Source organism: Argiope bruennichi, chromosome 5, assembly GCF_947563725.1.
Source record: "Argiope bruennichi chromosome 5, qqArgBrue1.1, whole genome shotgun sequence".
NCBI classification, from domain to species: Eukaryota; Metazoa; Arthropoda; class Arachnida; order Araneae; family Araneidae; genus Argiope; species Argiope bruennichi.
This window is the reverse complement of record NC_079155.1, coordinates 24647772-24672733: the sequence shown is the minus strand read 5'-3', so window position 1 is coordinate 24672733 and position 24962 is coordinate 24647772. Positions and strand designations below refer to the sequence as shown.

The 24962-nt window shown below is 26.9% G+C and overlaps 1 protein-coding gene across 4 annotated transcripts in view; it reads right to left on the bottom strand.

The window, feature by feature from the left end:
- Nucleotides 1–24962, bottom strand: part of LOC129968916 (carnitine O-palmitoyltransferase 1, liver isoform-like) — a 162497-nt gene that overhangs the window by 18596 nt on the left and 118939 nt on the right. For 3 of the 4 annotated variants that reach the window (XM_056083260.1, XM_056083258.1, XM_056083256.1), the window contains exons 2-6: nucleotides 5582–5748; nucleotides 4393–4529; nucleotides 2699–2873; nucleotides 2265–2369; nucleotides 1213–1350 (exon numbers count right to left, since the gene is read on the bottom strand). In XM_056083260.1, coding sequence (XP_055939235.1) covers nucleotides 1213–1350; nucleotides 2265–2369; nucleotides 2699–2873; nucleotides 4393–4529; nucleotides 5582–5722 — 696 coding nt within the window. In that variant the 5' untranslated portion in view covers nucleotides 5723–5748. Of the gene's footprint in view, nucleotides 1–1212; nucleotides 1351–2264; nucleotides 2370–2698; nucleotides 2874–4392; nucleotides 4530–5581; nucleotides 5749–7808; nucleotides 7933–24962 lie in introns of those variants that run through there. The other variant, XM_056083257.1, reaches the window with a different exon arrangement.

Genomic DNA, 24962 nt, shown 5'->3' with positions numbered 1-24962 from the left:
TGTTAACTTCAATAAAAAGAAACATTTTTTTGAATAAAAGCATTTGCATTACAGAAAGTGGATTTAGATTTTAAAACTTATCAAATAAAAATATAACTTTAGTGTAAAGAAAGATATTTTTTATTTGTTTAATTTTCCAAAATAAGGGTTTAATTCTCTATTTATTGTAATCTGTAATGTTTGTAATACAGTTTTTGAACAGTAATTCAAAGAAGAGTTTTAGTCTGTGATGAGTAATCTTCTTCGAATATAATTTAAAAAGAGGACTCTTAAAATAAATTATGCAAAATTAGAAAAATTCTTCCAAATAATTAAAAAAAAAAAAAAAGCAACAAAATAGCCTTTTTATATTTTTAGAAATAAATTCTATACAATAGCAGACAACTGCTTTCCTTTCAATATTTATATTCCTTAATTTTGTTAAAGATATTTATAGAGTGGTTTTTTTTAATGAATTAAATGTCTTGAAATCAGAATAGTAACATTTAGTTCTTGAACATGGTGCACAGAAGCTACTTCATTTATTCCAATTTAAGTTTTCGCTGCAGAAACAATTTAAGATTTATTTAATAAGTTTCATCTTTTTAGAGAAGTTGTCTTTTTGCCTTTATAAAAAAAATGAACCATTATTCAATCATCCATGTCTTTTTCAGATAATTGAATTTGTTTTTCATGTAATACACCTTCAGATATTACAGGAAACTATCTAGAGGTGCTTAACAGCGTATGGATTTGATTTAATGATATTTTCAGTATAAATTCTCTCTCTCTCTCATACACACACACACTCAAATTGAGTGAACATTTAAGAACCTGATACACTTAGATATTGCCTAAATTTAAATTAGAATAATCTTTAATGCAATACAATTATTGATTCTTTCATGGTTAGGAATGTATAGTAATTCCCATATCTAAATTTTTATTTAATCCAATTTCAATTTTTAGTCATGATTTAAAATAACAAATGCAAAAACAATTAAAATTAAATTTGATTCTTTAAGCCAACTTTAGAAGTGAAATATTTAGTATTTCAACTTTTTGTTACAGTTAAATGAGAATTTTGAGAAATTTTGTTACAAAGCAACATGCAACATGTAGGAAACAATTTAAAGAAATTTCTAGCGGGATGGAAAAAAAAAAAAAAAAAAAAAAAAAAGAAGATAAAAAGGTTTCAATACCATTAATTTTTTTTAATTGATTGATACTTACGTAATTAGAGGACCACCAGGATTTCAACCACAAATAAAGCTGCAATTTTTTTCCAACACCATTTTGAAATTCATAAGTCATTTGTTTCATCTTCTCATATCTTTCATCATTTAATAAAGGACGAACTGTACATAAATACTACAGAGATAAAGAAAAAACTGAAATAAAATGTAAAAAAACTGAAAACGAAATTTAAGGGAGAATTTTGTTACGCATTTTATACTAAACTTTTTTTTTTTTTTTTACAAAATTAAAATTTCACAAAGAGTTAAAAAATTAGAAAATAGGCTTTAAAAAAAATTATATTAAAAAATACATGGCAATAGCAATTCACATTTAAAAATTTTTTTTATCTGCAAATGTATAACTGACAACAGTTATTAGCTTATTCTTCAGAGAACAATAATCAGAAAAAAGATATGAATTATTAATTAAGTAAAATAGGTAATTTCTCTCGCTGTTCAGAAAACCTGCAAATTTGAAGAGCCTTATTTTTTTTTAAATTTATATTTTCAGTGCAATTCAATTTTGTGCTTTTATTTACATAAACTATTTAAAACCTCTTTTTAAAATATAAACTTCATTGTTATTTTAATTGAGATGACTCAAATTTGTGAAAATTGTTATCAAATGGATTATAAGATAATTTTATAGATAAAAGGGACTTGAAGGAAAACACACTGGAGTAGTTGTGCCATTAAAATTAAATTTTCCCTTAATTTATAGAAATGTTGATAAATCCTCTAATAATTATTAATTGCCTAAAAATTTTTGATATAGTTTTTAATCAAATAAAAAAATGCTTCTGAATAATTCAATCTAGGGAATATTTCTACATTAAAAGAAAGAAAAATTTATAATAATAGAAGAGATTTGTATATAATGATTAAGAATTTGAAAATTTTATTACTTTTGATTCATAGCAACCCATAATTTTACTATGATGTAAAGGAATAAAGAGATTTCAAAATTACTTCACTAAATATGTAAAATATTATTAATACAGTAATAAAGTAAAGGTCGAAAAACAAAAAGCAATGGTAATTTCATACCCGTTCCATAGTTTCCTCAAGTGAAGGCAGAGGCAATCGAGGCAAAGAACTTTGAAAGGAATACAACATGGGACGCCTTTTTGCAGTTAAAGTTCGCACAAGAGCCTAAAAAGAAAGAAAGAAAGAAAGAAAGAAAAAAAAAATTAAAAATTAAATTTTATATTTTTTACTCATGATAAGTTTTGTACAATAGACAGATCACAAAAAAAGATCTTTAGGCATAACAGACCGATACACAGTAAAGTTTCATTAAATTTCATCGAGATTTAAGATTCTTTTTAGATTAAGAATTTAAAGTCGATTAATTTTTCTGCAAAAATTTCATTTCTGAATAATATTAATAATAAATATAGAGAGAAATTATCGATAAAATGTTTAAATGCATGCAGCTATTTTCACAATGAATATATATATCTTATTCAAAATGAACTTACTGCCCAGATATATGTTTTAAGGGAGGTCTTTCTAAGACGTCCTTCATACATCCATCCTTTATACATGAGAAGAAGCTTTAACGTATACCGTAAAAACAAAATGGTTGTGACCCACAGACAAAAACTGTAAGCAACACATGCCGCCAACTGAACTGTAAAGGGTGCTAAGGACTCTCTAGATGAAAGGATAGAAACAAAAGCCAATTGAAGTGAAAAATGAATCATCCTTTTATTATATTCAATAAGCACCACATATATATAAAATAGTATATATTTGTATGCTTATACTTTAACAAATATTAAAATAGTTTCACTGTTTTATTTAAGATTTAATGAAATGACTAATTATAACATTTATTTCTTGTGACAAGTTTGAAACTAAAAAAAATGAAAGAAAAAAAAAAAAAGGCATTGCATTGATGATTTTAATTCTGATGTCTTTTGATTTATGCAAATGAAAGTTAATTCAGAACTTAAAAACAATAAATTCAATTTAAATTATAAAATATTATATAATAGGTTAAATTTCATATAAAAATATTTTAAACAAAAAAGGATATATTTTTTTTATCAGAGATATTTGTAATTAAAGCAAACATTTGAAAAACTATCAAGAAATAAAACTTTTTTCTTGATTTCAGATAATTTAGCACAGAAATATAATATATACTCACAGATGCACACATACTTTCAAACAATTTCATTAATGAAGGAAAAAATGCATTTTATTAAAAAAAATTACATTCCATCATATTATTTTACAAAGTTACTTATCTACTTGTTCTTCAAACAATTAACAGTAAATTTTATATTTTCCTTGAAGGGATTCAATTCTAGGAATTACTTCATTAATAGTTTTCTAAGCTAGTAATTAATAGTTAATTTAGCATGACCAGCAAGCCAGTTTAAGAAGACAGTGATTAATTCATTTATTATTAGATAAGATTCTGAAATTTTCACGCTAAAAAGTGTCAAAAGAAGGAGGGACAAAAAGAATGATTGATCGAATATAATTTATAATAAGCATATTTATTAATACAGGCTCAAGAAGGATTTTCTGATGCACAAACTTTTCTTCAATTATAATAAATTTTCACAATTTTTTTTTTTTTAAAAATCAAAGATCAGCATTTAGTTTCCTGTTTACAATAATACTCAATATAATAAAACTTACTGAATTGCAAATCAGCACTTGAATTATGATATATATAATTTTGAAAATTCAATCCTCAACTTTTTTTCACTTAAGTTTACTTTTTGCCTTGTTTCAATTGTCCATTATTTATAATCATGTAAAAATAATGAAAGTTATAAAAATAATTATTTTAGTAAAAGTATAAATTTAAGTATTCTTGCGAATATGTCACAATTTTTTAAAAAAGATAATATGTTGGCATTCCAATTATTTTGTAATATATTTAACTTGTAATGTTGCCATCTCTCAACTACACAATAAATCCCCAAGGATGATCTATATTCTGTTATACTATCATTCATAAAATTTCTCTTTTGATGATATATTTGTTTAAGAGAAATAAACAAATCAATAATTCCAATTATAATTATACTGCAACCAAATCTGATTTACTCACTCGTCTAATAAATTAACATTCAGAAATTAAAAAAAAAAAGAAAAAGGATTTTATTTAATTATGAAGAAACAAAACAAATTCTAAAAAGTTAAAAGCAATTACCCTGGTATGTAATGCTCCAGTTGATGTATTCCACCAAAAGATACATCAACATTTGCCATAAACAGAGAAGTCACTAAGGCAATAAGAATGAACAGACTAGACAGAGATGCTGGGTAGATACCACTGTGGATATTGTTCTAAAAAAGACAATTACCAATATATATTATTTTTTTATTTACTTAAAAAGGGAAAATATTCTTTTCAAGCTTTAAAATATTATTACTATATCTATTAGTAAAGATAAATATACTTAAATTTTAATTGAGAGGGATATCATGAAACTAATATTAATGAAATGAATTAATAAAACTAATATTAAACAGAAAATTAACTATAATACAATAAAATAAACTTTCAAACTCAAGTGTATTACTTCAAAAATTTGCTAAATAAGGAATTTTACTGCATATAAAATTTAAAGAGAGATATTACATGAAATTGTATAACAAAAATAAATAAATAAATATAACATTTTATGTGAATATTATATTAATAATTAAAAGTTCCTCACAAATCAGCAAATTGAACCCCCCCCCCAAAAAAAAACATAAATTATGTCTCTAAAATTCTAGGTCCATTAAATCAAAGTTTTATTTGCTTCATTAAATTTCATTTATGAAGCTTTCTGCTATTAAATAGACTTTTATTTATATCTTAATAATAGACAAAAATGATTTTTAAACTCAAAATATTACATAATATTTTATTTCAAGAGGAAAGTTAAATATTGAATAATCGTTTTAATTAAAAATCATTAAATTAGATGAAAATAGGAGAGTAAAAACAGTAAGGAGCGAGAAGCTAGAATAAAGATCTTTAAAGACAAAATATAATTCATACATGTTATTAATAGAATTGAAAAATAGGGCCTTGAAGCTTTTACTTGCTTTATTTCTTCCAGGTTTTTATTTTTTACATTTTTATCAATATTTCAAAGCCTCAAAATTTTATCTAATGAACTAAACAAAAATACAAGAATCACCAAAGGCAAATCATTTAATTGCTATTTCATTTTAATGCAAACAGATATGTTGAAGTATATGTAAATCATGAGCAATTTAAATTGCATCTAATTTACAATGGATATACTTGTTTGAGCAACCTGATTACTAAAATAAAATAAAAATTTGTACAAATTTAATTCTTTAGTAAAATGAAATTTAAGGTATATCAATTTATATGCACTTACCATAAAACGTGCTATCCTTTTCTTCCATGATCGTAATCCACTGTTCCATACTAAATTCAAAACTTCTCTGTCGTAGTTTATATTTACACCCTCATGGGTTATGGCGAAGCTGAAAGCTACTGCAACGTGAGCTTCAGCCATTTTTTATTTGCCTCTGCCTTCAGTTTCTGAAATAAATAAGCAAATAATTTAATGTTATCTTCATAGAAAATATCGCAGTAAAATTTTTTGAAATTCTAATTTGTAACCCTGTTTTGGGTTGAAGATTCTTTTAATCTTCATTAAACTAGAAAATTTCTACAACAACCCCAAGGTTAAAAAAATAAGGAAAGGAAATATTTATTAATACTAATTAATAAGAGATTCAAATAACACTAATTAAGAAACAAATTTTATTCATATTTTAAAATCAAAATTTTATCAACTATTTTTACTAATAAAGAATAAGTCTAAAAAAAACATTAAAAGTTTTTTTACTCATTATTTTGAATAAAAAATTTGCTTGCTTCACTTTTATGAAGCCCTAATATAAATTAATATGCTTTTAATCATTACTTACATTCTTAATTAAAAACTGCAGTTTTATATTATAATTTATTTCACAGCTTCATATATATATATATTATTTTGTATATAAGTTTAATAAATAAAAATAAGACCAAAATTTTATAATTTACTATTAATTATATGAAATTGATTTTGTAAAATATTTTATATAAATGGCTATTAATAGTTATGCTCATAAGGACTAGGAATTTCAACAATATCAATTATATATTATTTATACAGAAATTTTTTTTCCTTCAGTTTAACATGAATCAAGAGGAAACTGCATCATCATCATAAAAAAAAAAAAAAAAAAAAAATCAAGGAAACATTTTTATCTTCTTTCCTCAAGTTTTCGTTTGTAATTCTGAAGGATCTATCTGGTTTGATTGATATAACAGATAACAATATTTAAACAAGATAACACAAAAGGAAGAGAAGAGTGAAATGTCAATATCAATTCATTTATATGCAAATAAAATTTTCACACACTTTGTATTATAGTTAACTTTTCAAAATAATTAGAATAAATTATTTAGAAATCTTTAACTAAAAAATTTTCATATAACTATTAACAAGTCTAAAGATTTCCAAGTAAATTCTCAAAAAAATTATAATTTGTTTTAGCTTTATAACTATTTATTCAATTAGGCTGCTCCTTTTATATTATAAAAAGAAAAATATAATTTTTTAAATAGATTTAATTTAGAAAAATATTTTATAGACACTAATTCTTTTACTTTCATTAATTAGAATTCTTTTATTTTATGTCAGCTAAAAATTGGCAAAAGAAATACTTATTAGTTTTAATAAAATATGAATTTTTATGAAATACAACAACAAGAGAACACAGCTATATCTAATGAGCAATACTATAATAAAATGATACCATGCAACAAAATATATTTTAAATTTAATCTAGATTTCAGATATATTAAATTGCAGTTTCTTTTATAAACTAATTTATTAATAGTATAGTCAACTTTTTTCAATTTTCTTATTAAATGTTCCATACTATAAAAATATTTTAAAAAAATCATGCCATCTGACATAAAAAAGGAAGAACTCAAATATTAAAAAGTAAACACAGACCAATAGCAAAAAAAGAAATGAAAATATTTTTATTTTAATCAATTTTTATATTAAAAATTATTAATTTCAATCGATCACAAATTACCAAATGCAGCTAAATTCAAGAATTACCTTTGAATCACTAACAGGATACAATTGTCACAATTTAAACTTCATAAAAATTATCATTTATATCAGGTTTGAAAATGCTATTTCTCTCAAGAAGTGAATAAATTCTTTTCAGCAGCACTAATTTTTGAGAAAGAAAAATGATTATTTTTACATGTGTGTTTAATCCTTTTTTGACAGATTACTTGGAAATAATTATGACAGTATCGCAGAGGTCAGTCAAATAAAATACATAAATAAGTAGAAGAATCGAAATGCTTATTTGTTTAATATAAATTTATGTATTAAAAATATTTCATCGTATATTTATAGTAATGCTTTAAAATCGAGTTCAAATTGTCATATTTCAATGAATTTGACAATTGAATAGAGCTACGAAAATGCATTACTACATCTATTTAAAAATTTTGTTAGTTAAAGTATTTAATACAATGCACATGTTAATCTTCTCTTAAACATTACTGAACGTAAAAATTGTTACCTCATACTATCAATAGAAATGCCGGTGATCGATTTTTCCGCCCAAAACAGAGCAACTGCAGAATGATCGAAAGTGTTTTTTGTTTCACTACGTCTATGACGTCATGACTGTGCTCCAAGCGGCATGCTCAGTAACCTACGTCCAAGGATTTAAAATCGGCCTTCGGTTTACAGAAACCAGTATTTTTAGTTACGTATCCGCCCGCACAAATAATAAAACTAAAAGGATTGCATTACCACCACATAATTAACAAGAAATATTAAAGAAGCGATAAAGAGCAAATACCACTGTAACTATTTCTTTGAATTTCTAGTATAGTTCCAGCAATATTTGACCATATCAGATCACAGAATTAAAATTATAAAAGATTTCTATTCAGAATTTTCAGGTTCAAATAATCGCTTAAAAAAAAAGGAAAATGTTACGTTTATTTGCAGATTTTCGTTTATTTTATAAATGAAAATATTTTAACACAGAATATGGCTTTTTGTGATGAGAACAAAATACCCGAATGAAATGCAACAAAACCGCTCTGATTTTATAAGACAGGGTTGGCAATAATAAATTATATAAACGTTCAGTTAAATATACATTGATATAGAAAAATAGTAAATGGCGTTTTGATTAAAATATATTTTTTGCTCTTTCCATTTATTTATTTTTAAAAAGTGCAATAAATTCACTAATATCTTGTATTCATTGCTTTCTGCCCAAAATAGATATATTTTTACATCCGTAGCCAGCCACTACGTCAGTCATCAAATCGCTAGGGACGAAATTGTCAGACTTAAGTCAGCGGAGAGGGTGGGGATGAGAAGGCGGAGAAATTTATTCCGGTGAAAAATTTGTGGAGGCGTGAAATGTAGTGTGCTTTTTCAAGATTTATTAGGAAAAGATGAAAAATAAAATGTTTGCTCCGAGTGATGTCACGTGTGATTTTTGACTGCTTGTTAAATTTTTAGATGTTACCTTAGGAAGAGATGAAATAAATTGATAAACAGGTACCAAAATTATAATCAAGTTGTAGCCTTGTAGCCATTTATAATATTTAAAAATACGTCTCTACTAAATAAAGAGGAATCTAAGTTGTGCTGACATTTTACCAGATTGGGCCGGATCATTTGATTCGGAGCCACCAAATTTGGCTTGGATATACTTTAAATATGCATTCCAAGGTGCTCCAAAGAGATCGATTTTTTTAAAAAAAATTTAACTAATTAAAAATTAAGTATGATAATAGTGTTTTCCACCATAACCTTCGAAAATATTTATTATACAAAACTGATTTTTATATCTTTTTAAAGTTAAAAAAATTAATAACTAAAATTATGACCAGTTGATTACAAATTGATGAATTTTAATTTTAATAGCAGACTAACAGACAGATTTGTTATTTTCAATATTTCTGCTTTTTGTGATTCAAAATCTTAAAATCTTATATTAACTATTTTAAGTTAAATTTTTTCCAACTTACAAAATAAAACTATAAAATAGAAATAAGTGCATAATCTCTTAAATAAGTAATATATATTACAAATTTTAAGAATTTTTTTCTATATTATGAAAAGTTGTTTAGCATAATGTATAATAAAAAGGCAGATTGTTATAACAACCTGATGGATACTAAGACCATCAGGTTGCTATGGTAATCGTATTATTTTCCGTGTATTCTTTTTCCAATACTTATTCAGAAATTGTACGAATCAGCTCTGGAAATTGGAGACAGACAATATTATTGAAGTAAATTTCCCAAAACGGAATAGCTTTGACATATCATAATATCCCAAGAAAATTAAAATTTAAAAAAATAGGAGTTTTTAATTATAATAAACACTAGGACAGAAATAAATTCATTTGAAAAAAAAAATTACAAGAATTTCACAAATTTGTATTTTTGATGACTCGACATTTTTTAATAGATAAATTTTAGTTAAATGCAGGTGATTTTATCTTATTACTATTTTCAAACTTTCGTATTCTTTGTATTAAAGTTAAGTAAAATTGCATGTTAAACGACATTATTTTATGCCTACTAAAGACTTTAATAGTTTTGGAAAAATAATAAATTCAAATTTGACATTTCATATCACACTGCAATAAAAAATAAATTTTTTAAAATTCTAAACCAGTAGTTATAGTCTCTTTAAAACTTTCTCGCATATTCTCTAATAAACATATTATGCCTTTTAAAGATGTTATGCCTTGTTTCCCCATATAAAACTAGAACTTTTACACAAGGCCGTGAATGCTACGAGAGTTCATATTTTTATTTTCAAAGACGCACACATTCGGTTGTATGCTTCGTAGTTTAGTACAGAAAACCAGCATTAATGTTTTCGAAATATCAATATTTGGTATCACTCTAGTGATTTTAATCCAGCGTGCGATTTTTATGACGATTAATCGTTGGCATGCGGTTAATGCACAAGTACCACAAAATCGAATATGCATTTTGGATATCTTTTTCCGAACGACTAGCAGACATTCTGAAAAACTGACACATAACTACAGTTTTAATGACATGATCATGACTTTTCAATGACTTTTTCTGAGTCATTGCGTTTACATGCATGCGAAAGTATAGAACTACAGACGATTTATTTCTTGACAATTTGCTTCAAAATTTGAAAAGAATCTATTAGATTAGATGCCAAAACTATGAGAGAAATTTCATTTATACAAGTTACATTTTTTAATTATCGTATTTACATGTATACGAAATTATAGACCGATAGACTTTCAACTCTTGTATCTCTTGTAGTTAGTTTTGTATCTATTTTATTGTTTTTGTATTTATTTTATCAGCTAGCATGTGTAGAAAATTTTATCTATCTGGTTAATTTTGTATTTATCATGTTCGTTTCTACTTTAAATTGACTTCATTCAAAATTTCATAGAAATATACAAATTTGAGGCAAAATCCACATATTCCAAATTTTATCCTTTCTAACTAAAAACGTTTTAGAATGATCGTGCTCACAAAAAGACAGAGAGATAGAGAGACATAATTAAAAAAAAAGTTTTTCGAACTTAGAGAGATTTTTCAAAATCTTGAGCTCGAATCAAAATCTCGAGGTAGAATTTTCAGACGATTTCCATACTTTTTTTAAAGACACCATTCAAAAATATCAAATCGAGCTTCACAATTTAATTGAAACAACAACAGTAAAAATGAAAACATGGAATATTTATCTATGAACTTTAACTAGAAAAGGATGACCCACTTCAATGGCAATGAACGATTCTATAACAATTTTACTTCTCTTAGGATTTCATAATTCGAGCTTGAAATACATAGAAATACAACATTACAAAAAAAGTAAAAGTTTAACATTCGTCACTGTCGAATGTATAGTAACTTGAATAGCTATGAACACAATACAGTATAATTTTGTTAGAGAAGTGACAAAACAAAGACAACTGAAAACAGAATTCCTTTACCTTGATTTATAGCTCCGTTATTTTATAGTTCTTATGTTAAGAATATGAAAACATTTTATAATATCCCGACATGGCAATTTTTCATTTTTTTTCCATCACTATCAATCATGAGAAATTCTTTAATCCTTTTTTATTTAATTCACAACTTTAGATGCCTATTTCACAGAGCTTCTATTTTTTTTAATTTATTAAATCATGATTGAATAAGCAATTTATCATTATTTTAAATACTATTCTGTTAATAAATCTTGTATTAAATTATTAAAAATATTAATTTCTATAGTATTTTGAAATATATAGATTCTGATTTAATATGATTCCATTAGTTGAGAATTCGATAATATCATACACAATAATTTAGAAATTAAAGAGTGCACGAGTTCGAGAAGATTCAAAGACATCAAGAGCCATTCTTCATCTATTCCATACTTATCGGAAAAAGCTTATTAAAATGATGCGGAACTAAAAAGATTATTATAATTTAAAATTCTTAAGTAATTCAACAAGAGCCATTGGACTGAATGTGAAAACTACGACTTAACCTTTCGAGGCAATTAATTTACAAGATAAACTTTAATCTTTTTACTTAGTTTTGAAACAATACAACAGCGATTTTCTGAAATGATAGTTAGATATTGAAGACGGTATTTGAGCCTGAACCTTCCTCTTCAAACTTTTACACCACAACAGCGGTAGGATACTGATTCAGAACGTCAGATTTAGAGAGCACCAAGCTTATAAAAGGTGTCTCAAAATAAACGCAAGATTTGAATTTGCCACCATTCGTGCTGTAAAGTGTTGGCAACCCTATTAAAAACACGATTTGACAGCGGATTGTTTAGGGTTAGTAAAAACAGGAGCGTTTCCCGATAGAACAACGTAGTTTCATGGTTTAACAATATTTCAAAAATAATGAAAGTCTGGCGGCCACAGTGCGAGAATTTGAGAATTGGCACCCTAGATCGTGTGATTTAACACCATTGGCTTTCATTTTAAGGGATTATTTGAAGTCCAAGTTTTATTCCAAGACCAGAAGCACGCGTGCATTGAATTAGGAAATTCAAAGCTGCATCAATGAAATTCAGCCTCATTTATGCAAAATGGTCATGGAAAATTTTGACAAAAGAGTGCGTATGAGCCAGCAAAGCTGTGGAGGCCATTTGCCCTATGTGTTGTTCCATACATAATTCTATCCAGTGTACTTTACGATTCATTAAAAATATACCAATTTAAAGAAAAAAAAAACTATGTTTTTTTTTATTTAATTCAAATTTTGCATTAACATGTTGTTCTGCTGTGTTCTCCATTTTTACTAAACCTAAACTATCAACTGTCATATGGTATTTTTAATAGGGTTGGCAACACTTTTCTGAACGAATGGTGGAAAATTCAAATCTTGCGTTAATTGTGGGACACCTTATATATATATTGCATACCTTCAGGGGGATTGATTTACACATCTAGAATTCTATGATCCCAAGGCACAGATCTGTCACAAAGCAATCCTTCAGAAGGTATGAAATGGAGCAGATCCATTAAAGATCTCGGACGTCTAACTGATTTCTTATGTATAAAGAAACATTATCGCTTTTTTAAAACAGAATATTATTTCAGGAAATTCCCAGGGTTAAGGGTTAATATGCAAATGAAATGTTTTTTCCCCTATTTTAAGAAGAGTTAAAGTTGTAAAGTTTCTATTCAGTAGCGATTAATTACTTAAACATGGTAAAAACTCTGTTTAACCTATTGACATACGAACATCCTTAACTTCGTAATTAGATGGCATATCCGGTTTCGGAAACACATTGTTCCTATGACCCAGATAATAACGAAGAGAATATATGAGAAGTTTTTCGTGGATTCTGGTTTGGAAAATAATCACTGCATCTCTAAATTAATTTTTGAACTATGAAATTCGGTTATTCTATATGTGTCTACTACTTCAAATAGACAAGTAAAATATTTTATATTTATCAGGAAAATATTTCATTTTTAGATTAAATAAATGAAAACTAGCAATAAGATGTTTTTTAAATAAATGACTTAGGTTAATTACTAAATTAGGTCTATTAGATTTTTTATAAATATTTATACATTTATAATAATGAAAATTTATGATTTTACATTTATTAAAAAAATTAAATTGTGAAAAGGTGCAAACGATAAAAAATTTTATTGAGTTTAAAATTTACTTGAGTTACATACAAAATAGTGGAATTCAAGAACCATTCTTTTATAAAATCAAACAAAAAATTTATGTTGAATAATAATAATGAAAATGTGGCTTGAATTGAAATTCATTTCAGAATTTAGATTTCTATTGTTTATATTCTAATTATTATAATTTTACAGTGCTTTTTTTTTCTCAGAAATTTTTTTTTGTATCAATACTTTTTTCTGAGAAAAAAAGAAAAAAAATATTCCTGAAACTTAACAAAAATGCTTACGTAATAGGTTATTACAAAACTATTATGTGAAACTACAGATTATCTGTAAAAGACAGTTTTAGGTTAGAAGTATTAAACATAAATCCTATTTCGTGATTTCAAACATTATATACACTTTCCTTATCCAATTGTTAACGGATTACTTGCGTAAATTATAACTTTCACTTCTTACCAAATTAATATTTCCGCAGTCTTAATTTCGAAAGCTGACCTAGCTTAGTCGATTTTCCGGTTCCATTTTCACTAGTTTTGACATTTTTTGTGGTTTGGAATTTATTGTTAATTCTTTTATTCTTTAGAAGTTTATTTTTTAAATTTGAGATTTAAAAAAAAAAACAGCAAAATTTTGAAGAAAGATATTATGCAAATATTGTGAAATCGATTATTGTTTTTTAATTACCCATAAAGGTTATAATTTGCGAATAATAACGGTTAGCATAATTCTTCCCAAAAAGAAGGAATGGAATACTTCTTCCAAATTTGATTCGAAGATATCGTACTTTATTAAAAGGTTCTCTGGGAGTAAAAAGTAATTTTGATATTTTTATTAATCATGAAGAAAAAAATTGCCCTAAAACTGATAATCTTTAGAACATAATTTATATTTATCATTTTTTTTTTTTTTTTTTTTTACGCATTGAAATTTTTTTTGCATAATTTTTTGAAGCACTGAACATACAATCAAATTTTTTTAAACGATTACATGGTTCCATCCGACAATATTATTTATTGCTGCAGAATTTACTTAGAACAGGTAAAATAAGCTTCACTTTATACATTTTTTAGCTGTAAAAAGATTAGAATTATTTTAAAGCATTTGCTCAGAAATTTATTAATAGTTTTATTGTTTACTGTAAATAATTTATATATTCACTGCAAATAATTAAAAAGTTCATTTACAGTGAACATTGTTCAGCATTTTTGATTAACACACATTTAAAATAAAAGCTATCTATTAATAATCTAATCTAATTATAATCGTCTTTTAATAATAGAAAAGATCTTTTTAGTTGTAATGTGGATAAGAAACCGATTTTAAATCAGAATAAAATTCCTTTCTTTCTTTTTTTGACATTAACATATTTTACAAACGAGATTTTTTATTTTATTTTAACGAGATTTTTCTTTTCATTTTTATTCCGTTTCTTTATCAAATTTTCTGGGTAATCCGAACTTTATTTGTACTCTTGGAACTTATAAATTTTTCAAATACTGAAGAAATAATTTTTTTTGTGTCACTATTCTTCTTAATTAATTCATTTTCTCGAAGAACAAATATCGCAAACAAATAAAATCGTCAAATAAATTTAACTTTAAAATATATTTTCTCTGATTTTATTTAGCTTCAGAGTAAAACGTGATTTTTCTTTTTCTTACTTCCTGCTTCTCAGCAGCAAGATCGACGACCTTAAACATAAGCGAATTCTTGCCTGTTATCAGTTGCGAAAAATGGTCCCGTCAGATCAGAGACTCATAGACCAGAATTCAGCAACAAATCTTTGAAAATACCCATTAAAAATGTTTATTTCTTATCGATACTATCGTGAGAATTTATCGACTTCTGAATGATGATGATGAATCGAGAGATAAAATTCATCAAAGATACTGAAGATGAACCTATATCTTACTTAATCGATGAGTTAAGTCTACTTTCTACGTTAATCGTAGATTAGATATTATTCGTAAATCATCAATGAGAAATTCCTTGGACATCCAATCCTTGGACAGATTTGGCCAAGATAATAATTTTCAAAGACATTAAATGCACGTGGTTAAAATTACATGTGCTTATATTTTCTCTATAAATTGGATGCGTTCACTGTTATAATGGAATGGACATTTCTTATATTTCTTGTGGTAAAATATGATTTATTACTTTTTGCATCCTTTCTCAATAAAATAAAATAAAAATAATTTGCATCCTCAATAAAATAAATTTGCATTCTTTCTCAATAAAATAAAAATAAATAAGCTCGGATAATTTATTTATAATTTTTCTACAAAATATCCACTTATGGAAATGATAGTGTAATAATGGAATTTTTAAAATAAAATGCATGGAGAAGTAAAGAATCTGCTTCATAAGTATAGAATTTGATTTTCAAAAGACAGAAGACAACCTGATTTTCAAGATAAAACATATGATATTCTGACTTTGAAAGTTAGAATATAAATTCTAAAAATGATTTCTATTCAGGTGTTTTATTATTTAGTTTGGTGAATATATTAATAACTGAATCGAGCCATCATATATTTCACAGTTAGAATACAAAATATAGAGTCGTTTCCCAGATGATAATCTTCCCACGAAAAATCGCGTGAATCTTTATTCACGTGCTTTTCAAAGTGTTATTTACTTATTAGTGGAATATAGCTCTTAAATGGGTCATCTAATAGAAAGCATCACGCAATAGTGTGACACAGTTGTTCTTGTTGTCTTGGTAACGTATTCGGAATGACAGAAGCAAATGGAACGATGAAAATAAACAAATAAGCTTAAAAATTAGCGGCAATGGTCTCCTAAAAACCTTCTCGCATAAATTCCAATGAAAGTATTATCTCCCAACTTCCGCAAAAAATTATGAACCTTGGGTAAGGCAGTAAACGCACTGCATGGTATTCACGTACAATAGTTAAGAAATATTAACTTTTGGCTTGAATTTAGGGTTTCTACTGAATCTATCGAGTGATCTTTGGCGAGTTTTTTCGTTTTTTTTGGTGGCGAGTTTAATCACTGGAATGTGGTTAATAATATAAGAAAATCGAATTTGTGCTTTTCTCAACTGACTGAAGCAAAAATATGATACGTAATTAGAATTGTAGTCACAGATTTTATTATATAAAAATTTGATGTATTTATATCATTGTGTTTTTTAGTTATCGCTTTTATATACTTCTGAAAGTAGAGACCAAAGACGGTCAATCCGTAGATGGATTTGTTCTAAAATTTGATAGATGTCTACATGAAGATGATAAATCCGTGTACCAAATTTTATTCGTCTAGCTCTCTTCGTTTTGTAGTTATCATGTTAAGTTATATACAAACAGTAAAAATCATTAAAAAGGCGAAATAATGTCAATATTCGTGGTAGAGTTTTATTTTTTAAAAGTATTGTTCACTGCAATCAATTTCTATTCATGCAATAAATACCGTTTACACACAGTTTTAATTTAATTTTAAAATACACTGCGTATCTTGCAAGAGGGATAAAGACAGCCACAGAGCAGAGCGAGAGCATCTGCAGTTATAATATTACATGACTTGTATATGAAGTATTGCAAACGAAAGACTAAATTTCTTCTGAAAAAGAACATTGGTACGGTTTACTGCAGGCTCATTCGATAGCTGGAAGAATGGACCTTTTGGTAAATTTGATGTATTGAAAATCAGAACGTATTTGCGATATTCAACTTTAAAGATTTTGGCCACAATTCGATTTCATATTTCGAAATGCCGTTTGTGAATCGGTTTTAAATCCAGGTATTCTGATGAAAATAGTATCATATTATAAGATTTTCCCTCTCTTTGAAATTATGTGTTAATTTTTCGCATGTGTCTATCAGAAACTTTTTAATTAGGATTTTTTTTGATTGGAAACATAATAGCTTTATCTGCCATAATTTGCATAACGATAGGGCAGGATTGCTATAGTGATTTATGATTCACGTAGGCTTTTCTATCAACCACTTCGTTAGGCAGATTAACTTAACTCATCCTGTAAATAGATACACAGCTTTTTAGGGATTTAGTGATTTACGAATAAAAGATACGGCAATGATGAATGCTTAAAAAGGCCGAACATTTTTGGGTGTAATGACTCTATATTTATTGTATCAACGAAATTAATATATATACTTGTTTCTTTACTGTAATTAAATTTTTTTTCTAGATTGATACGTTAAGGTTATTCAAAATAAGTTCTTGCTTACAAAATTAAGTTATGAAAAATAAATATAAATAAATATTTCGGAATTTTTTTCCCAATTATTTCTATGCTTTTTCTTTGGAACCGATATAGTATTTATTTCTTACTGACTGCATAATATTTTTCTTTTTAATTACTGTATTTTTATCTCCTTTTCTCAAGAAATGTAAAAGAACTCTGTTCTTGTTCAGAATGGTTCATGATATATTCTTCAACAAGAATATTCTTTCAGAAATAATGAAATTAATATTTATAAGTGCCTACTTTGCACATTAATAAAATCTAAAGGTTTTTTTTATTAAAATTCATTAACCTTTTTTAAACAAAATTTTTAAATAACCTTTTTTTTTAAAGAAATTATTTTTTATTTAGCACAATTCATTTTTCTGCAGAATTAATTAATTTTTTAAATAAACTTGAATCTAAAAAAACAGAGTGTGCATACCAATACTTTGAGAATATACAGAATAAATGACTGAAACCACAATTTTGGTACACAAAGAAGTACCAGCCGTTTTAATATTACGTGAGAATGTAAATAGGATTCTACAATAAGGTAATAAATATCTGTAATAAAGATAACCGCATATGTATGACTCAAAGAAGTTAAGACCAAGAAATGTCAAAAAGATAACCCTAATCCCGCCTTTTCATTGTTAGCTTTTCCTCTTCTTACAGTTCAACATATCATCGCCGCCAAACAATACGCCCTCTAAAAGAAAAGGTAGAAAAATCGTGTAATGATGTCTGTGATATATGATGCAAGCTAGCTCTGAAGTTCCCATAAATTTGTGTAGAAAAAACGTATACATTTTATGTAATATTTGTGACACATCTATAAATTTAAACAGCATCCACTATGCATTTATTACTCTTTTTAAATTATTTATCTCTTCTAATAATAAAGATGAATGTGCGTGTCTATGTAATGGCTCTCTGGAACGCAGAAAGCCATACAGATACATTTATTAGGCATTGTGGACATTATTTATTAGGCGGCGTTAGATCTAGCATTACCATTTAGCACATATATATGTTTCGAAAGGAAAAAATGAGCATTTGAAAGATGATTTTTTAAAAAAAAATTTAATTAAAATATTAATTAATAAAAATGTAAAGAAATTTTGGCATTTTTCTTTTTTTTACTAAAACTTCTGAAATTATCATAGAACAAAAATGATTTCTATATCGTTTTAAATTTTGAAGGCGTGATTTTCTTACTCGTTGAAAGAAAGCTAAGAAAGAAAGATTCTTTCTGCTTAATATTATTACATTAGGAATAAGAAAGCAAAGTTACAGTTACACGAAAAGTAGAAGAGAGATTATCAGGGCAGTTATGTTTTTAATAGCATCATGATTTCATGAAATTTGACACAATAACATTGGTTCATATACACAACGAATAAATGTGAAAATATTAAAATAACAGAATTTTATGCTTGCAAATATTATCTCGGGAGAATTAAGAACATTACGTTATGCATAAGAGATTTAATTGACTGTAAACGGAAAAATTATTTTCAAATAAAACCTCTGGCGAACCAGCTGGTCGCCAAAGGCGGCTAGTAGGTTATAATTTTTTTTTTTTTACATAATCTAATAGGTCTAGTAGGAGGTATAATCTAATAGGTTATAATCTTAAGAAAATCTTTTGAAATCTGTGCTATGAAGCGTATTAATTAAAACTATCTGTAAATAGTTAATTAAATTTAAATAATTTTATTTTGTTAAACAAAATGCACCTATATTTATAATTTTTCTTTTAAAATTTAAATTTTATTATTATGTATTTTGATAAATATTTATTTTGGATGAAAAAAATTAAAAACATATTAAGTAAGAGTATTTGTAAATTTTGAATTGAATAAAAGTTATTAAAAAAAATTCCAAGTCAGGTTCGAACCCTCACCTTCCGTATACCAGACGGTTACCTAGACAACCATGCCATCGGGATTATCGGAATGAAAGTCAAGTTATCAGTATATAAGCTTTACCAAAAGTGTGAGGACCATTTTCTCAAAATTGATTGGCCATTACGTTTTAATATTTTCTAAATGTATACTATCATTATACTAAATCTCATCCCGATCTCAGATTTCAACCCCGTGTCCTCCCCTTGTTAGGACAGAATCATTTTTTCATCCAATAATGCAGAAGGGAAGCTGTTTGAAACAGAAGCAAATTTTAACTATTTATTTTAATTCTGTGAAACAATTAATAACTCATATTTTGTAGAAGGTGCAGTTTAATCAATTAGAACTCTTCAAAAACATGCACGGTATTTAAAGCAAGGAGAGAAAATAGTTAAAAAGAGATAAATAGCCAAGTATTTATTATTCACTGCAGTTTCCAAAACAAAAGAATTTATCAAAATATATTGCTGCAGGAGCGGTTGTTAGTTTTGTAAATTGGTTCTCAAACTAAAGGACTGAGTAATAATTCATAAACGTTGTTTTTCCTAAATTTAAAAATTACTGATAAAATAAAAACGCAACAGAAAAATGTTTTGCATTATTTGAGAGAAAATTTAATGCTCTATAAGGCAATGCATTTTTTATTTTTTAATCGTATTGATTTTTGTGTATTTTCAAATCATTAATATGAAATGTCAAGTACACAAAACTGAGCATTTTCGACTTTTTTCATTAATTAAAATGTTAAGGCTGCCGAAGCTATTTTTGAAATTTTGCTGTGTATGGTAAGTTAAAATACAGCCCACCATTAGTTTTCGCATTAATTTCTTTATTTAAAGAGAGATGAATTAAAAAATAAAATTTATAACTAATCAAATTCAAAAAATGCTTATGAATTATAACTCCATCTAATATTTCAATTGTTTGCGCCCTTGTGCTATCGGATCCTCTTCCAAGCATTGTTATTAAAACAGGAACAACTATTTTAAGATAACATTCAATTACTTTCAATAAACAAGAATTCTATTATATTTACGTCATTAAAATATTATAGTCATATTTTAAGAACATTAATTGTTTTGTAGTTTTTTTAAACAACCGTTGCCATCCGATTTCGTAATACTATCTTTATTTTTCAGAAATCGTCGTACAAATTCTTGTGACTCGTGCTACGCAGCTATGTATTTAATTTGAAGAAAATAATTTAAAAACACCAGGCTTCTGACAATTATCAATTCGAATTCGTGATTTTTACTGACAAACTAAACTAGTTAAATCAAAAACGTGAGCAATTTTTTTTCTTATTTTTTTAAAATAAGTGAAGTTATTTATTTTCCTGATGATACACGATCACAAATTAAAATCATAATTAAGTATTAATTCATGGAATTAAATATTATTTAAACTTTACTCTCGAAATTTTTTATAAAAACATGACAAGCAATTTTTTTTTATAAAGGAGCTGAATTTAAATCGCATAAACATTTCTAACACGTGTTCGTATAAAAAGGCATTGACTGTTTCATCTTTGAATCTTACCTTGTAGACATCAACTCAAGATTAGAGAATTGATGAGTCATTAGAGTCTATAGAAGGACAGATTCAATTTTTCATAAACTATATGCTATCAAATGATAGCTTATCACTTTTTTTCTTTCGTATGTTTATAATGTCTGGCAAAAGGTTAAGGAGACGAAAAACATATAAAATGTACAAAAAAAAATGTTTAAAAAAATGTTGCAGTGTAAACACATATTGAAGAGATGGACGCGATAAAATCGGAAAAAGGATAAATAAAAGAGCAGATTTTTGAAACTAGATTAAACTATTTATTACAAAATTGATTCGATACTAAGTTCAAAATTCTTGATAAGAAAGCAAAGCTGTCAGAAACTTAATACGATGACGAAAATAAAGTTTTGATACTTTTACATAATTTTATATGTCATTCTAATCAGATGAAATACTTTTTTGTACGTATACTCAATATTTGATTAATAAAATTTAGAAAAAAAAAAAACCCATGCAAATTTTCTATTTTACAAAATTTTAAATTTAAGTGTGGTGAACTCTCAGATTTTTCCGATTTGCAGTAAAAAAGGCCCAGAATGTCCTTCTTAAAAAAAAAAAAACGAATTAGATAATTCACAGCAGAGAAATAAAAGTAAAAAAAGTTTTAAAAACATGAGGTACTTGTGGGTTTTAATGGCAACCAAAAAGTGCCAAAAAAAAAAAAAAAATTCGCCAGCTATATATCAAGTGATTAGTACGTTTAAAATTTTTCATAATAAATAATAATTCACTTCAGCATATTTTTATAATTTTGCATTTCTAATTTTTAATTTCTAATTTGCATTTTATAATTTTTTTTGGCGTTTTTTGGTCACCGTTACAACCAAATTGTACCAAACATGGTTTTATTAATGCACCATAAATAGAAAACATTTTTTAAATTAAAAATTGTATGTCAAAACTAATTTGCAAAGAGTCATGCATTGATAGAAAACCTCTACAAAATTTGATTTTGAATTACAAATTTTATTTTCATGAATGTTTCGGAACTTTCTTTATATATGAGCAGCAAGATATTCGTATAAGTGTTTATACGGAATGTGGCTTGATTTCTAGCACCAGATGCATTTGCGATTTTGCTTTGACTTCTCTATTATTGATGTTTTTTTTACTTTTAAAAAATGCATTAATAAAAGCGTATTAATTTTTATTCTCTTTTTTTTTCAGTCTTTAATATATTTCACTATTTATGATTATAAATATTTTAGAATTTTCAAAATTGTTTTTGCTAAGTATTTTTCAAAGAAATCACCGATATGAAATTAAAATAAACAAATTAATTGATAATTTAGTACTGAAAATAATAAAATATTGCACTCTCATCGGAACATAAAACTGCTCAAAATTTCAGAATATTAGCATATTGAACGAATACATTTCATATTTACAAATGAGTAATGAATTAAATACTAAAGTAAAAAAAGATCAATAAAAAAAGTTTTAGCATCTGAAAAATTCGTTTCTTAATTTTTATGATGCACAAAATCATGGTCATTCGTTGAGTGAATAATTGCAGTTACAGTTAACTTCCCTAAATATTATAATATGCAAGCTGTAAATCAGTGTTACATGTAAGCTCTTACTGTAGCTTATTATAAACGGCAACATATTTCAGCAGTAGAATTTGCTTAGTTAACTGTCTGCTGCATTGACCACTGATTAATTTCGGAGGAAGAAGTGTTATATATATACTGAATATAAACTGAGGCGGGAGAGTACAGTAAAACTTTAGTAATAGCTTTGATTTTTGATTTATTGTCAAGGTTGCAAAAATATACTTTCGCACCAAATATCTCAAAGCGTTCGGAGTTGACACTCAGAAAATATGGGCAATGCATTTAACTAGTCATTTGAAAAGTATTCACATGAAATCAGACAGTCTGTGGCGGATTGAGATGCGTGGGGAGAAAACCTGGGACCTTGTGGTTCGCAGTCCAGTAACATGACCACGATACAAAAGCAATTGCTGAGGTAGCGTAGCTGTTAACTGCCTTATAAGCATTCACCACAGACTCTCCCTCCAGTGAGTTGGAGGTGAGACGAACGATATGGCTGTTGAGTGGTGATGTATTTAGCTGTTGAGTTTAATGTGCCTGTACCCATTTGAGTAGCGCCAAGTGTTATGGCGAGCGTGTGTGGATGAGCGGTTGCTGCTGCTATTGCTGCGTCAAGTGAGTCTGACGACTTTGGTTTGCTGTGGGTAGATGGTGCCACAACAGCTGTACGAAGGTTGAAGGTTCATCGTCCGAGGTCACCAATGTGGCGGATTGAGATGCGCGAGGATAGAATCTGGGACCTTGTGGTTCGCAGTCCAGTAACATGACCACGACACAAAAGCAATTGCTCAAGTAGCGTAGCTGTTAACTGGTTTATAAGCTATTCACCACAAGTTTTTAGTGTAAAAGATGAAGTTCAGTGGTGGATGTCAGAGCCGCAGGGTTGAGAAGGGGCGTGTGCAGATTGATTTAAAATAGCATCAGCCTGGTTGCTAAATCAATAAATTTGGAAACATTACACATTCTATGAATTATAACATATTCAGATAACATTAGCATTTTGTTATATATAATTATATACCTATTTGCTTTATTAAATTAACTTATTTAATATCTTATAACGTTAAACGAGCAATTCTTGTACATATATTTCGTGTACCTCGGAAATGGCTCAAACGATTTATATTAAATTTTATACTTACATAAGATTTTGCCTTTTAAAGTTTATCTATATAGGAGTCTTTCCTGAAAAAGCTCAATTTTACTCAAAATGTTTTTTTATAACTGAATATTGACATGTGGCTTTACATGATATGCATAAGCAAATCAGTGATTGGGTAGTGTTTAGAGTTTCGGATTTCCATGCATTTTTCACTTGTTCGGCCCCGCATTTGCAGTTCAATTCGGTTTCGTATATAACTTTAAACGAGGGATAGGATGTTGTCTACGATTTCACAAAAACTGCTGAGCGAAACTTCGTTTTCCCCCGTACTAATATTTATAAATGCTAAATATCTGCTTATTTAATGAGTATAAACAAGGAACCAAACAATCAAGAGTCATAATCTATACTTATATAAAGCTCAATGTGTGTGTGTGTGTTGGTGCTCTACAGGCCAGACCGTTTGACCTACAGCTACCAAATTTGGTACATGTATACCTTAGAGGTCGGGAATGTGCACCTGGGGTCCCTTTTTTGAATTTTTAATTAGAATTTTAATTATTAATTAAAAACTAACTTACCCTTCCATTTTCCCCACCGCCAAATGAGTAACGCTTCAGTTTTTTTCCACCAACAGTAATGAGGCTAGGGTTAACATTTTTCGGCCGATTATTTCAAACGATTCTGTTTACTTTCTTAATGTTTTATGCATTTAAAATTAAACATTGTTGATGAATCGATCTTGCAGATTCATTCTGAAGTACTTTTGAATTAAAATAACACAGAATAAAGGAAATTAAAAATTTCTAATCTGCATAGCGTTACCCCAACTGGTGTAGAAAAATTCACGCATTTGCGTTACCGTAACTGGCGTTGAAAATTCACGCATGCGCATTCTGATTGTTGACAATATTATCAACGGATGATTCTTGATTTAAATTATTTTTAGGTTAGTTGCATGCTTTTGTAATTAAATTGTATTTATGTTAGTTATATATTTTTTGGATATGCTTATAGTTTAAAGCACATCGTTTTTTAAGTAGTTTTTTTAAACCTGTTTTCGACCGATTATTTTAAACGATTCATTTTATTTTCTTACTGTTTGATTCATTCAAAATTAAACATTGTTAATGAATCGGTCTGTTCATGATGAATTTGAGAAAATTTTGTTGACAAATTCTTGAGATATTACATAAA